At 34.9% G+C, this 17,205-nt stretch overlaps 1 protein-coding gene across 8 annotated transcripts in view; it reads left to right on the top strand.

Annotated features, from left to right (window-relative positions):
* The window catches only part of CBLB (Cbl proto-oncogene B), a 213,007-nt gene that overhangs the window by 94,906 nt on the left and 100,896 nt on the right, over positions 1-17,205 (top strand). For 7 of the 8 annotated variants that reach the window (XM_029939225.1, XM_029939228.1, XM_029939227.1 and 4 more), the window contains one exon: positions 12,740-12,896. In XM_029939225.1, coding sequence (XP_029795085.1) covers positions 12,740-12,896 — 157 coding nt within the window. Of the gene's footprint in view, positions 1-10,318; positions 10,397-12,739; positions 12,897-17,205 lie in introns of those variants that run through there. The other variant, XM_029939230.1, reaches the window with a different exon arrangement.

The following is a 17,205-nucleotide window of genomic DNA, read 5'->3' as shown; positions in this document are numbered from 1 at the left end:
TGTGCTTATATGTGTCATATTAGACTGAAGTGAACTGCTGACATGATCACCTTTCCCAGTAGCCTAGAAAGGTTTCTTGAAAGCAAGGACCCTCCTTCTTGATTTTTGTTTCTCAGAACCTGGCACACCTCCTGGAATGTGCAGGCACTAATAAATGTCAGCAGACTATATGAATAATCGGATGGATAGGTAAATAGATGAATGATGTTTATTCTCTGCTCAAAATATTTAATGACTTTATTATTTACAAATTGATTTTTTTTTTTTTAATCCTCAGTTCCTACAGTTTAATTCCCTGGAAGCCTCCCTTGCCTCTTCTTTCTTCTCTGCCATCCCAGAATTCTTTAGATCGAAGTTAGAAGTCCCCCTTTCTGGGATATTTTCACTAATATGCGCCCCTCCATATGGTCAACTTCAATAATTCCATGCTTTGTGTCCCTGTTGTGTTATAGACATGTTTGCGTTATTGAACGCATGTGGTGGGTCTTTTCTGCTTAACCATGAAGTTCCTTGTTGGCTGTTTATTCAAAAAAAAATTCATACAGATATATTAGTCGAATTATTATATGTCAGACTCTGTGTCTAGTTCTTTCACATATGCTAACTTCATTTTTAATATAATCTTTAAATGTTATCCTTCAAGTATATTGAATGCATCCTTTAGGTACTGTATACATAACATACAGTACCTGCTGGATGAATTAATGATGTATTTTCCTAACATTTCTCTTTTTTACTTCTGTCCTGTTCTTCAGTCAAGTGGGACATTTTGGCTCCTACCTGACACATCAGCAATTACAGGTTTCTGTGTCTCTGCTCCTCCTCTTGAAGGTTTTTTTAATCTCTGGCATAAATGTTCTCATTAATCCCTTAAAGTGCATCTCACTTACGATTCAGTCGCTATTGTTATTACTAGATCTCTTCTTAAACTCCTCTAAGCTCTTGCTTCTCCTTTGTGCTTACTATTTTTATTGTTTTAAAATTATTTGTCTAATTATATTACTTCCCATTAGAGTATAAGTTCCATGAAATCAGGCTTATTTACTCATCTTTGTATTTCCTGAAGTCACTTAGCACAATGTCACCTATTTAGACTTGTAGGAACTGTCGTTTATGAGGAGTAAAGAAATGTGTGTGCGCATCTGCTTATGTGAGGTAAAGACAGAGACATGGAGTTTGCTTGCTTAATTGACTGGGAGGCAGCATGTTTATGGGTGGATGTGTAGGTGGGTGTTCTCAGGTTCTGACCGTAACATTTACTAGCTTTGTGACTTTGGGTAAGCTACTTGCTTTCTCTGTGCATCAATTTCTTCATCTATAAAATATTGACAATAATGACAGTAATACATCCTATCCAGAGTTGTTGTGAAGGTTAAAAAAGCTAAACTCTACCTATAAGGCATGTACAGTACTGTCTGGCACATAGTAAGTCTTCTGTGTTGTGGAGTAATTAACCAATTTAAACCTTTAATCTTTCTAAAAACTCTGTTACATTAATTATTAATTCTGTAAATAATAGAGTTAATATCCAACTTTGTATGATGGGTGTTCCACAGTCCCTAGAAATCTAAAAGTGAAAGCCAAAAATAAATAATACATTTTCTAAAATTTGGTATAGGACATAATGTAAGACACTATCCTGCTTACCATGGAGAGGGGAGGCGGGAAATGATCTATTTAAAGCTCAGTTCATTGCCTCTACCTTTGATTTCCTGGGGAAGTGGTATGGACCTTCTTTGGTTTCCTGTATTTTCCTTTCACTTTTAATAAGAAACAAAGGACAATAGTTTCTTTACCTTTTCCAGTGAGTGAGATACATGTTTTTCTAGCATAATAACTAGATCAGCCATTTCCTTTAGTCAAAGAAAAGGCAACTTAGTCATATTTAACTAAAGGAGGAGGTGCACAAGAGACATTAAGGACTTTCACCAGGTAACTAACTGCACAGAGAGAAAAAAACCTGACCTAGAACTCAAGGAATGCTATTTAATATTTCTATTATTTAGGCAGCTTCTATTATCACCTGTTTTTTTTTTTTAACTAAGGCTCTTTATGTTAATAAGGAAAATGAAATTACAGGCCTGATTTGTTTGACTCCTTATAACAAGATCTTAGATACATAAAAGCAAATAAGACACCAAATTATAATTTTCTACCTTTAGGCAGTATGTATTCAATTTGGGGAAGATAGTATATCCAGAATTGATAAATATTTAAAACCAGTTCTGTTCCATTAGAAAGGTGCCTAAGGAATGTCACAAATACTGAATTATTTACTAGAGCGGCCACAGGACCACTCAGACCCCACGGAGGAGCTGGTATTTTGGGGGGGGCTGCACATATGGTAATAAGGAGTCTAGCAGTCTGTTGGGTGGAAAATGCTACAGTGTCTGCTGGAGTTTAAAAGAAAGAGACAGATAATTTCAAGGTTACATAAATGCCATCATTTTTTTCTTTTTCTTTTTTTTTTTTTTTTCCTTTTTCTTTCTCTCCCCTCTGAATCCTTCTCTAAGTGACCTTTACCTTTACCTATCAAAATCACCATGATTTAGGTTCTGGTGTTCATCCGTGAAATCTGATTTCATACAACCAAGAGTGTATTTACAGAATAGACACAATTCAACTGAGCTCATAAACTGATCTATAACCCAGGTTTTTATTTTTTAATTTACAGTGATTAATGCCACCATCAAGCAGATGAGGATATGTGTGTCCCCACTGATAAATGATGTGTGGGGCCATATACTATCTAGAAAATTCCTTAAACATGGAATCCAAATAAGGGATTGTTGTTTATGACCCACCACAGGATTACCATGTGTCAAGGACAGAAGTACCTGTAACTAGCACTTTCTCTCTTGCACTGTGCTTTGAAAGCTCTCTCCACTTCTGCCCCTTTGTATTTCTTTTTCTATATACAAAGTTGCATTTTTAAAACTGTTCTTTGGACCCTGAGAAAAATTGGGACCCACTGATGGGTTTTAAATAGGAAAGTGGTCACACTTGGATTTTAGGTGATTGAGACTTCTGAAGTAGAGATAATGAATTTGAGCAGTGGCCTCCAAACCCATGTGATTATATTACTTATTACTAACTTATTAAATACTTTTAAGCATATTATTTGTGGTCTGCATAGTACATATATTCTTATACAAATAATGTGAATTCTCATATGTAACAAAGGACACGTAATATGAATTTTAAAAGCTACATAAAAATGCAAGTAGAATTTCAATATTTTTTTCTCATCTTAAAAAGATTCATGCTGAGGTCTGACTGCCTTCCCCCATTAGAAACTGAAGAATTAGAAGAGAAATAGGAGACTGATAGACTATTGTAGAAAACTATGTAGAGATTATAAGGTACATAAAATCAATATATAAAATAATATATAAACAGTACACTAAATAAATTATACATATATATAAGTAAAAAGTACATGAATATGAGAATGATATAAAGATAAAATTACCATACTTGATTATTAAGATATTTGAGGCAAAAGAAATGAGTCAAATGTGATATCTCAATTTCTGATTTGAACAACGGGGTGCCCTGCACTGAGGCAGGAAAAGTAGGAATAAAAGGGGATTTGACAAGCAGATAAGTTCAGTTTTGGACACCTGAATAAATTCATGTGATCTGCATCAGTAGGTTGGATATACAACCTTGAGGCTATGGAAAGAATATAGAATAGGGATAGAGATTTTAGAATTGACAGTGTATTTATGAGAGTGTGCTGAGTGACAGCCCGTGGAATATTTTTCTTGGCCTTCTGAAATGTTTAATAAAAAATTAGTTGCTAGCTTTTAAAGATTTATTTTCATGAAAATATGTATTGATTCTCACTGAACAATTGGGAGTGATGGCGCCACTAGAGGTGAACTCTGACAAGGCAGCCTTGGCTGGACCTGGGGGCCGGCTTGTCCAAGTTAGATGTGCTCTCCTTCAGTTCATTGTAATCCCTCTGGGCCTCTTTACTCATTTCTGTTATCTGCCTGGTCCCTAGATATTTGAGTTTGTAATCTCTGAAAGCTATGTGAAGCCATTGAACTAACTGATATAGACCATGGAGAATGTGCAGGGAGAATGAAGAGGACAGATCCTTAAAAATATTCTGATGAACAAAGTATGCGTAGAGGACATTTAAGGAAATGGAAGAATCGTGAGAAAAGTGGGGGGAATGTGAAGAGTGTGTGGTATTAGAGATTGAAAGGAAGATAAGATGTAAAGAAAAAGGGAGATGAACCAGATATTAGTATTCAAAGATCAAACAAGGTAGACTTAAAAGTTTCCATTAGATATAGTAACAAAGAACTTATAACCTGATTTATATTCTATTAAAAAAATTCTGTAAGTCTCCTTCACAACTGAGACATTAGTAGGTTCCATGTGTTTACGCAGTTCCTTGAATGAGGGTTTTAGAGGCTTGGGAGTTTCATATTTCTTTTGCCTCAGTTTGACTTAGATATCTAGCAGACTTCACCCATCGATTGTTAATTTAGTTGACCTACATAGAGAGACTTATGAGGAATTTTGTTTCATTACTGACTTTGTTGTTTGTAAGACAGTCTGGGCTCTTAATGCTAAAGGGAAGATCATTTAAAGCCTTACTTAAGCCCTTCTATGGCAGGACTTCTAATTTTAGGATCTACAACCTCCTGATTTTGTTTAATCTGACCTCAGCAGATCAAAGGTATTTTGCTCTGATCCATGAGCTATTGTATCTTACGTGTTTTACAAACCTACCAAGTATCACGGACCTTTCAAAGAAAATATAATGAGTAACAGTTGTGCATGAGAAAGAAAAGAACAAATCCTCTTTGTTTTTCTATGGTCAATGGCTAGTAAGTGGAAAAATTAAATATGGAATTTTGACATATTCTTAAGGAGTGTATTTGTAGTTCCTCTTCCCATCCCTTTTCACCAATATTTCAAGGCCAGAAAATAAATGGAATTATGTACAAAGTAATTTCATGGCTCTAGGAAATTTATCATGTTCAAAAGTCAGGTTGTGAGACCAAAAATCAGAAAACATCAAATCTATCATGAGTGAGGTTACTGAGAAAATCAGGAATAATGTTGAAGAAGCATTTTCCTTGTTTCTGCAATCTTACAAAAAGTATTTGATTCAAAATTTAAGTTTCAGAGTGTGAAATTGAGAATTTTTGTCCATTTTACAGAGAAGTAATGACTGTCCATACTATAGACAAAATGTTATAAATGTTTTTGACAAAAAATGATCACAAATACCCAGCATTTCTGTCTTTCTATATGAGAGTCAAGAATTTCACAGGAATGGTTAGATCTAATGATGAATATCCTGTCCATGATGAGTTGCGAGGCAACTATTTGACCAGAATTTTAACATATTCTTTGTGTCGGTTGCTGGAAAACATGCACTTTTCAAAAACACACAAAATCATTTGTTTTGAGAAACAATTGTGAAGGGAGAGTAAGAACAGTATAGCCTGATAAGAATCTATTTTGATATTCTTTAATGAATTATAGAAGTTATTATAGAAAAGATTGGATTTAGAGAATAACTACATATAAAAATATCAACAGATTGAGGAATCACCATCTTAATATTTTACATCCATAATAAAAATCAAAACCATATATTAGGTCTTATGAATGTGTCTCTGGAACAAAGTGAGCACTCAATTTTAAAGGTACTGACACTAAATATATCTTTGTTGGTCAAAGGGAATCTTCTGACAAAATTCAGATGAAATTAAAAGCAGGGATGGGTTAGTATAGATGGAACAGATATTCATTTTGTTTAAAATCAAGATGACATTTTATCTCCTAGGGCTAGAATAAATTTTATACAATTAGGACCATCACCATCCCCACCACCAAAGCAACAAAAGCAACAACCGACAAATAAACATTGACTTCCTTGTTTATTATACAGCAGGTACTTCATCCTTTACCACATTTCCTACTCTTTTTCATCTTAGATTTTTATTGTAAAAATATTTAAAGCTGTATTATTAAGTTTAATAATAAAGAGAAGCATACAGATCATAAGTGTAAAGTGAAGAATTTTCATGAAGTGAACACGCCAATGTAAATGCCACCCAAATAAATAGTGTATTACCTATAATTCAGAATACCCCTTACCCCCAACCCCTCAGCAAGTTACCCCTCCATACAGTCACTGTTAGCTCATGGTACCCTGACTTCTAGAATCATTGAATCCTAAGTAGTTGAAATCATACAATTATGTTCTTTAACTCTTTTACTCTTTATATTTATGAAATTTACCCCTGTTCTTGCATGTAGTAGACTGTTCATTCTTGCTCCATTGTACAGCTGTACCATAATTTACCTATTGATTCTGTTGGTAATGGACATTAGGTTCTTTCTCTTTTGGATTATTATCAGTAGTGCTATTATGAACTTTTTATATTTTTAAAAACCTATGTATGCTTTTCTGTTGGATGTATATCTAGGAATGGAGTTGCTGGCCCCTAGTTCCTGCATAATTTTAGCTTTAGTAGTTTTTAGTATTCTAAAGTGGCTTACCAACTCAGTCACCTATGAGCAGTGCCTAAAGGTTCCTGTTGCTCCATATTATCTTCCCCCCACCCTTTGATATCCTTTGTTTTTTGTGGTTTTTTTTTCTTCATATGCCATACTGGTGGGGTTGAGTGGAATCTCACTGTTTTTGATATACATTTCTCTGATGCTGAATAGATCTTTGTTGAACATTTTGATTTCTTCGTGTATGTGAAAATCATTTGCTCAATTTTTGAGCAATTACTAACATGTAGATGTGAATCTTTTGTTTATATGCATGTAAATAGTTTCTCCCAAAATGTGGCTTTCTATTTCACTTTTTTAGTGATATCTTTTCATGACACAGGTTTTAATTTATCTTTTCCTATATCCTTTGAGCATTTTGAGCTCTGCTTAAATTTTTGCCTGCTCCAGAATAATAAGGATATTCTCTAGTTTCTTCTAACAAAAAAACACCTTAATCCTAGACCTAAATATGAAAGATAAAACTATAATATAAAATTAATTTTTATGTCATATTAGGTAGAGTCAGGATTCAGTTTCTTCTGTATGTATATCCATTTGACCAAGCAGCATTTACTGAAAACATCATTCATTCCCCACTGCTGTTTAAATCTAATTGACATTGCATATCCGCTACCTAAATATGGTTGCATTTTTTTCTAAAACTTTTGTTCCATCTATTTGTTTATCCTTGTGCTAATATCACATTATGTAATGAGTAGAAATTTGTCTGTGTTGTTCCTATTGAAGGTTGGCTTTTGCCTATAAAGTCTAGAATCAGTCTGTCATTTCCTACTATATAAATGTCTCCTAGAATTTTGGACTAAGGTTATAGTAAATCTAAGCATCAATTTGGGGATAATTGATATCTTTACAATATTGAATCTGCCAGTCTGTTAAAGTTTTATATCCCTCTCCAATTGTGTGTGTTTATGTTTATCTTATGGGTTTGTTCATCTTTTGTTAGATTCATTTCTATTTATTTAGTATTTTCAGATGCTACTGTAAAAATCAAGTATTTCTAAGTTTTATTTTCTAACCATTTATTTCTTATTTAGAGAAATACAACTGATTTTTGTATGTTAGATTTATGTTCAGCAACCATGTTGATTTCTCTTATTTCATCTCACACTTTAATCTGTAAATTCTTTTGTATACCTATACATATACATATAAAAACCATGTCTTAGGCAAATACTATTATAATTCTTATTTTTAATTGATTCTCGTATGATTACATAATATATTTTAAAAGTTTTAGTATATCTTTTATTTCTTAGCATATTTATTAATATGCTCTAATGGCTTACAGGGAAAAATAAAATAATCACTCATACTCCTACTACACTCCAGTTTTCATCAGTTAAAATGTGTATTGATTTCTCCAAACATTCTAGACAGTTTTCAGCATTGGATCATAAAGAGCATACAATTTCAAAAATGCAAATCCCACTTAAATATGTCATGGACACTTTTCCATGACACTATTCTTTTGTACAACTGTTAATTCATATTAAAATGTTATAATCTTGGGCTATAATATGTCCTATTACTACTACTGAACATATTTAGTTTTTACTATTATGAACAACACTAGATTGAAGAGACTTATGGGTATTTGTACTACTGGGTATATATGTGTATAAATATATGTACATATGAACATATACATGTATGTGTATACATATATACATATACATATATATTTAACATAATTTTGTTAGGTAAAATATAGGAAGTAAATTTTTCAAAAAATATAGGCTTTTTATTTTTTTTATTTTTTATTTTTTAGTTTATTATCAAATTGGTTTCCATATTATACCCAGTGCTCTTCCCCACAAGTGCCCTCCTCCATGACCACCACCTCCCTTCCCTTTCCCCCTCCCCCTTGAACCCTCAGTTCATTTTCAGTATTCAGTAGTCTCTCAGGTTTTGTGTCCCTCTCTCTCCCCAACCCTCTTTCCCCCTTCTCCTCCCCATGGTCCTCTGTTAGGTTTCTCCTGTTAGACCTATGAGTGCAAACATATGGTATCTGTCCTTCTCTGCCTGACTTATTTCGCTTAGCATGACACCCTCGAGGTCCATTCACTTTCCTTACAAATGGCCAGATTTCATTCTTTCTCATTGCCATATACTACTCCATTGTATACATATACCGCATCTTCTTGATCCATTTATCAGGTGATGGACATATATGTGTGTGTGTGTGTGTGTGTGTGTGTGTGTGTGTGTGTATATAGGCTTTTTAAACTTGCTGTCAAATTGCTTCTAGCAATGCTGTATAAATTCTCCTTCACACCAGAAGTACATCACTTTTCAAATACCCTAGACTTTGTTGAGCATCACACCTTTATTATGTGGATTTTTTTCATATGAGTTAAAAACAAAACATATATCCTTTTATGAATTCGTGGTGTCATGAAAATGTTTTGTTTTGGTTTTTTGTTACAGTCTCCTAACATTTTTTTGTCGTACATTCCTTTTACTATTTTATTTTAAACAGATTTTCAAGTTAGAATATCCAATATACTCTTCATCTTTTATTGAGAAGGAGAAAGCCTGGAAGATTGAGTGACTTGTCCATTGCTGACCTACTGACACCTTTGCGGTTTTCTTTCCCTGTATCTGTTTTTATCTGAAAGGCCACTCACTCTGTTTTCAAGTCTAAAAAAATACAATTACTCTTCTTGGTAAACTGCCCAAGACTTATTATCTAATAACAAAAGTATAATGTAGCCTTATATTAAGTTCTTGTCTGTCCTGATATTATATGAACAGACTGTTACTCTTTTTGTCTTCAAGATTTCTGTGTAGTAGAGAAAGCCAGTGAAGGACAAATTTTAGGCTCCCCCTCCGTGTAACCCTGCCATACCTTTCCTGGACACAGTTTAATTTAATTGCACAAATTTTAGTCGCACACCATGTTGCTCTTGGACTGACACGAATAAGGTACGCTTCCTGTTCTCAAGGAACATCATCCCATGGGATCTCCAGGGCACTCGTATCTTTTTCTATAGCTTTTGCAAAAGGCACAATGTCGTTTTCTTTACAAGTGGTTCTGAACCTGCCACAATGCCTGGAATATGTAGTTTTCCTTAGGTAAATTACTTAACCTTTGTAAGCCTCAGTTTTCCCATCTGTATCATGAAGATAATATGTTATCTGCCTTGTAGAGTCATCATGACAAACTCCAGAATAGACATAAAGTGCATGGTGACTGCGGAGAGAATAGATCATCCGTAAATGGCAGCTCTTATTCTTACCCCCATTGTCAGGCTAAACATCCTGAAATCATTATTATTATAAGTGCCTGGCTATTGTATTCCCTTCTTTGTGGATTAACAGTTATTTGTGCTTTTCTGTAGATTTTGAAGTTAATTTAACTTGTAATCACAGTGATTTATAATTGAAAGTGGCAAAAGGACAGATTAAAATATTTCTGGACTAGGGAGAGCTTGAAGCTTTTATGTTCTGTTTCTTTTATTTTTTTTCTTTCTCTTTTCCTGTTTTCAGATTTCTGTTAGCACAAGAAGGTTTGTACGTATTTGTAAAACAATTTGTCGTTAATATTTTCTCTGACTTCATCTCTAGGGAAAGAGAGTAGAAACCACTACTCTGTGTTGTTGCTGCAGTTTAATTAAAGGTGTGAAAAGCCATCCTCACCTTTTTCCCTCCCCCCATACACATCAGGAAAGAAGGTGGTAGCAACTTGATGTCCTCTTTGGAAAGGTTACATCCGTAGTGCAACAGTTTCAGAGCAATTTTTTTTTAAGAAGTCATTTCATGCTGTTTCTGGTTTTCACTCCTGAGCCTCTCCTCCTCCCCAACATTCTGTAGGGTGGGTGTTTGATTCAGCCGATCAAAGGTAAGGTATCTGTTTGCAAATTTTGTGTATACTAAGGTAACCAAATAATGCCCTTTCTTCTTAATCCCTGTTACTACCCTATTTAAGCTTTTTTGGGTCTTAGGTTTATCACAGTGAACAGTGAGCAAGTGCCATTTACATAACTACCACAGAAATACAGCTTGCTCCTTTGTAAATTATTGTTCCAAAGTAGTATGTTAGAGTACAGTTTTAGAAGATCATACATTTTTTTTATAATTTTCTCTAGGAAATTATTGAATATTGAAAAGAGTTATGATCTGTATGTACCTTAAATATTGGGATGAATATTTTTTTATGGTAGATATTAAAGGTGTCAGCCCATTGATTTACTTCTTATGCTTTATATGCAAGGGAAGTTTCTCTTAACATTTCCGTACAAAACTAAAACATATGCCATTCTTAAGTCAGCAGTTCTTTGTTTAATATTTAAAAATTTTGAATATTAGGGTTCATGTCCCTTTTATTTGTTGAATATTTGGAACTTTAATTTAGAAAAGACAAATGTGCTTCTTAGGCACTCCTTTAGCAGTAACTGTAATGAAACTGAACACAATTGCGTATTTACACTTTGTCATAAATCAATGGCCTTCTAACATTATCAGAAGTTTTCCTTGTTTTCTGAAAACAGCAGCATTTTGTTAACCTTAATCAGAGCCTGACGTGTGTTTCTTCTAAATGGCGTCTGATGTGGTGTGTCTCTTCGGTTCTCTGTGGTTTCCTGTTTTTTTCATACAGACAGAAAAGCCTTTTGATGTAGTCAGCCTCATGTTTTTCTTTCTTTTAATGGTATATTAAACATAAGCTTTCTTATAAATACAGCACAGTATTGTAAGCCTTTCCTTCCATTCATTTATTCAGCTTGCCACAGACCACTCCTTCTCTGGAATTCCTCCCGCACTGCCTTAAAAGTGCCCTCCCCAACCTGTGTCTTTTAGCATTTACACATCTTATTTCTGCCCTGTATGTGTGTTCTTCAAGGACAGACAGTGTCTTATATTTTCATAGGGCCATTTATCGACAGTGCCTTGCCTTAGCAATTAATAGAGCAGTGATTCTCAAAAAAATGTTGTCCCCAGCCCAGCAGTGTCAGCATCACTTGTTAAACTGTAAGTTCTCCAGCTGCACCTCCGTCATCCGGAATTAGAATATCAGAGGTTGCGGATCAGCAATTTCTGTCTTAACAAGCCTTTCCACGATCCTGACGAATGCTCAAGTTTGACAACCCCTGCAATAGATAATTATTGAATGAATATGAAGTTGTACATTTATGGTGATGCTTCGCTGGGAGAATTGGGGTAGGGAAGGGCCAATGTAGTCCCTTCTGCCTGAGTTTTTTTATTTCTTCAGAGATAATGGTAAAGAAAACCCTGTACAGTCTTATCAGAGGGTGTGTATAGCTCTTATGATGTCCTATTGTGAAAACTGCAGCTTAAAATGTTAAAGAAACATGATCTCTTTATTCCACCTATTCAAGAATAGACGTTTAACATTCCAAAGGGAGGAAAATTAAGAGATGAATAATGAGTGTTATCTGTTTTCATGGTGGGAAGGAAGTAGGTGAATATCAGAAACTGGTCAGGTGGAGGACAGACTGGGAGATTTCCCTGGATATCATTTTTTGGTCTTCTAAATTTTTGAAGCACATAAATGCATTACTTGATAAAAATTTTATACGTGATATTTAATAAAAGTAAGTTATGAGTAAATAGATTTCCATATGCTAGCCAGTGTGGTTAAATATATTAAAATTTTCCTTTGTATTAATATGAAAGGTTAAATAGTATGTGGTTTTTATCTGTGGAATACAAGGAAGTATTGGCTAAAATGTCTTCATGACTTTCCACCTGAGCTTTCTCAAATGGTGGCCATAAATTACTCTTTTGTGCCATGAATACATAATTCCTACTATTATATGAACCCACAGTCTTACTGTTATTTTAGGAAAATAGAGGGGAAAAATTAACTTGACGCAAAGTCAAGTGATCTTGTATACACAAGAGGCGTAAGACACACAGAACTTTGACCTACTCCCTTCTTTTGGACATATTTTAGAAATATGTTGATAGCCAAGGATTGTTTCAGAGAGAAAATGATTTAGATTTTTGTCACATTCTTAGCAAATGGAAAACAATCCAGTTAGCAAAACCTATTACATGAGTTCTGAATTATGAACACCTATTTGTCTTTTTTGTCAACTATTTGTCTTTTAACACAAATGCAATTAATTATATTAATGTTATGATTGAAATCTGCTGTTTCGGTGGAAGGTATGTCTTAAATGACACTTGATTCAATTACTCGCTTTTCTTTTTTCTGACACAGAACTATCGTACCGTGGAAAGTATTCAGACAGTGCCTTCATGAGGTTCATCAAATTAGCTCCGGCCTGGAGGCGATGGCTCTGAAATCAACAATTGATTTAACTTGTAATGATTACATTTCAGTTTTTGAATTTGATATTTTTACCAGACTCTTTCAGGTAAGCTTTCTGTTTGCTGAATCCTTTCATCCCTCCTGATTTTTTTCCTATGTGTGCATGTGGTGTTCATTTGTTCGTTTGTGTGCACTTACGTGAGTACATCTCTCTCCCACACACAAGCATGTGAGGAATAGTCTCATTTTTTTGGTGGCATATAATTTTGAAGTCGCTGGTGTAAGGTTTTGGTCATTGCTGTTAAGTTTAGTGTTTAAAGTTTGGAGCATCAGGTATTGGGAGGCTGGCGACTGCCTTAGTTTTAAATTTCCTATTTGGTTTCTCACTTTACTTTATCTTTTTAGCCCAGTAACTGATGGAATGCAAATTTTATGGGCGGGTAGATGCTGAGGTTGTAACCCAACTTTTCTGCTTCATGTCCTGTGTTCATTAGGTGAGAAGGGAAATAGTAAACTTTGCAATAAATAGTAAATTTGTCATGTTCTGTATAGGGGATCCCTGTGGTGTGTACTGTTATACAACTTGTATTGCTCATTCAACCATATGTTATAAATGTTTTTTCATGTCAGTAAATCTTTTTCATCAATATAATTATTGATTTTCAGTTGCTCCATAATATTTTCATCAAAATCATATGTCGTTACTTTAACAAATTCCTCTTTTGGAAAATTTAGGTTTTGTGGGGTTTTTTTTTTTTCCTGTTTTCTAATATGTACGACTAGGACATTAATCTTCTTGTCCTGTTTATTCTTTTTCTTTTTTATCCTGCCTTTTATAATTGTCTTCACATGGCTTTTCAGAAGCAGGTATCAAATGATGCAAGCTGTGTCCTATCATTTTATTCTTTTGTATATCTTTATGGAATTACTCTAAACATAAAGACTTGCAATTTGTGTTTTGAATTTGACTGTGCCATTAAATTGTATATCACCTATGGTGTTTAATTCAAGTAGTCACAAAATGAAAGAATCTCACTTAGAATCTTTACAATTGTAGTAATATAAATTATATAGTAAGTAAGATAAATTGATCAGAAAACAGACTTGTTTGTATCCTGATGGAATTTTTTATTATTTTAGTTTCAGTAAGATTTATTTGTTTGAAACATGCTTTCAACAAATGTTGGAGTATAATATTGGTTTTCATGTTTCCCATGTTACAAGAATTTTGCTTCTCTGATTTATGATTCTGTTTGGCACTAGTTTGCAAGGATCTGGTGACTGACTTATGTAAGAAAATAAAATTGTGTGGGATTAACTTTTAATTTATGAAAGAACCTATTAATGAAAGGCAAATTAACTCTTGTCAACAATACTTATAGAATACATTGTTTTTATTTCAACTCTCAGATCATAATTCTACCTAGGAAAAGAGGATAAGAAATTAGATACATGATTGCAGAAATTGTGCTTTTGCATATTTTCAGTTTACATTAGTTCCATGATTATTCCCTTGGTATATGCAAGCACATCTTGGAGATGCTGCAGGTTTAGTTCCAGACCAGTGCAATAAAGTGAATATCACAATAAAGCAAGTTTCCGAGTGCCTGTAAATTATGTGTACACTATATGGTAGTCTATTGCATGTGTAATGGCATCATGTCTTTAAAAAGCAATGTGTATACCTTACTTAGAAAATACTTGATTGCTAAAAAATGCTAACCATCATCCGAGCTTTCAGTGAATCGTGATCTTTATGTTGATGGAGGGTCTTGGCCTCAAAGTTGATAGCCGCTGGATGATCAAGATGGTGGTTGCTGAAGCCTGGGCTGGCTGTGGCAATTTCTTAAAATAAGACAGTAATGAAGTTTGCTGCACTCATTGACTCTTCCTTTCATGAACAATTTTTCTGTAGCATATGATACAGAATTGAAAGCATTTTACCCACAGGACTTCTTTCAAAATTGGAGTCAGTCCTCACAAATTCTCCAGCTCCTTTATCAACGGATACTCTCACTCTTTTGTTTTCATTTCAGCAATCTTCACAGCATCTTCACAGGGTTAGATTCTATGTAAGAAACCATTTTCTTCCCACATTCCTAAGGAGCAGCTCCTCAGCCATTAAAGCTGTATAATGACTTTGTAGCAATTCAGTCCCCTCTCTAGGCTCCACTTCCGATTCTAGTTCTCCTCCTATTTCCATCACATCTGCAGGTACTTCTTCCACTGGAATTTTGAACCCCTCGAAGACATCCTTGTTGGTTGAAATTAACTTCTTCCAGACTCCTGTTAATGGTGATATTTTGGCCTCTTCCCATAGGTCACAAATGTTCTTAATGACATCTAGAATGGTGAACCCATCCCAGAAGGTTTTCAGTGAACTTTGCCCAGATCCATCAGAGGACTCTATGGCTGCTATAGCCTTACAAAATGTATTTTTTTAAAAACTAAGACTTGAGAGTTATATTACTTCTTGATCCATAGACTATAGAAGGGATGTTGTGTTAACAGGAATGAAAGTAACATTAATCTCATTGCATATCTCCATCAGAGTTCTTGGATGACCAAGTGCCTTAAAAATGAGCAGTAATATTTTTAAAGGTAACTTTCTTCTTTGAGAAGTTGGCTGAACAGTGGGCTGAAAATATTCAGTAAACCATGTTGCAAACAGATGTGCTGTCATCCAGGCTTTGTTGGTCCATTCCTAGAGCACAGGCAGAGTAGATTTAGCATAATTCTGAATATCCAGATTAGTATGTGAGCGTTGACTTCAACTTAAGTCACCAGTCATGTTAGCCCTTAAGAAGAGGATCAGCCTGTCCTTTGAAGCTATGAAGCCAAGCACTGACCTCTCTCTAGCTATGAATGTCCTAGATGTCATCTTCTTCCAGTAGAAGACAATTCATCTCCATTGAAAATCTCTTGTTTAGCATAGCCACCTTCATTAATTTTCTTAGATCTTCTAGATAACTTGCTGCAGTTTTTACAGTCGGCACTTGCTGCTTCACCTTACATGTTTGTGTTAAGGAGATGGCTTCTTTCTTTAAACCTGATGAACCAACTTCTCTGGTAGCTTCAAGCTTTTCTTCTGCAGCTTCCCCACCTCCCCCAGCCTTCCTAGAATTGAAGAGTGAGGGCCCTGCTCTGGATTCGGCTTTGGTTTAAGGGAGGGTTGTGGCTAGGTTGATCTTCTATGTAGGCCACTAAAACTTACATCACATCAGCAATATGCCACTTTTGCTTTCTTATTATTCGTGTGCTTGCTAGAATAGCACTCTTAATTTCCTTCAAGAACTTTGCCTTTTCATTCATAACTTGGCAGATCATTTGGTGCAGGAGGCCTACCTTTCAGTCTATGTTGCCTTTCAACATGCCTTCCTCATTCAGCTTGCTTATTTCTAGCTTTTGATTTAAAGGGAGAGGTGTGTGACTCTTTTTCTTTCATTTGAACACTTTGAGGCCATTACAGGGTTATTAATTGCCCTAATTTCAATACTGTTGTGTCTCGGAATAGGGAGGTCAGGGGACAGGGAGCGAGATGGAGGAATGGCTGGTCAGTTGAGCAGTCAGAACACACATTTACGGGTTACATTTCATATTTTACATGGGTATGGTTTATGATACCCCTCAAAATTACAGTAGTAACATCTAAGATCACTGATCACAGATTCACCATAACAAATACGACAATGATTTAAATATCTGAAATATTTTAAGAATTATCAAAATATGACAGACTTGAAGTGTACCATGCTGTGTACCATGATAGACTTTCTCAATATAAGGTTGCTACAAACCTTCAATTGGAAAACAAAAAACCCCCACAAAAACACAACATAATATCTTCAAAGTGCAGTAAAGCACAATAAAATGAGGTATGCCTGTATAGGCTGTTAGCTTACTTTTTAAAATGATTTTAAGGTACATTTTATAAAAAGATGCTGCTCCCTGATCCTGATCATTTTGTAACAGGAGCTCTCCTTTCTTTAAAGATTTCTGGTAGTTTTGGGGTGCCTGGATGGCTCAGTCAGTTAAGCGTCTGACTTTGGCCCAGGTCATGATCTCGCAGTTCATGAGTTCGAGCCCCGTGTCAGGCTTTGTGCAGACAGCTAGTTCAGAGCCTAGAGCCTGTCTTCAGATTCTAGGTCTCCCTCTTTCTCTGACCCTCCCCTACTCACACTGTCTCTCTCTGTCTCAAAAATAAATAAAAACGTTTATTTAAAAAAAAGATTTCTGGTAGTTTTACAAAATTTTTTATTTAGCATGATACAACAAAGACATTTGAAGTAGTAGAAGCTTTCTTTCTTTCCCTGTCTTCCTGAAGGAAGAGAACAAAGATTATTTTCCTACATTAAACCTAACTGTTCATTCAAGGAAGAGTGTGTTTTTTGTAGGGAACCTGGACGACTTTTTAG

Source organism: Suricata suricatta, chromosome 5 (genome assembly GCF_006229205.1).
Source record: "Suricata suricatta isolate VVHF042 chromosome 5, meerkat_22Aug2017_6uvM2_HiC, whole genome shotgun sequence".
Taxonomy (NCBI): domain Eukaryota; kingdom Metazoa; phylum Chordata; class Mammalia; order Carnivora; family Herpestidae; genus Suricata; species Suricata suricatta.
Note: the sequence above shows the minus strand (reverse complement) of the source record. Positions and strands in the feature narration are given on the sequence as shown.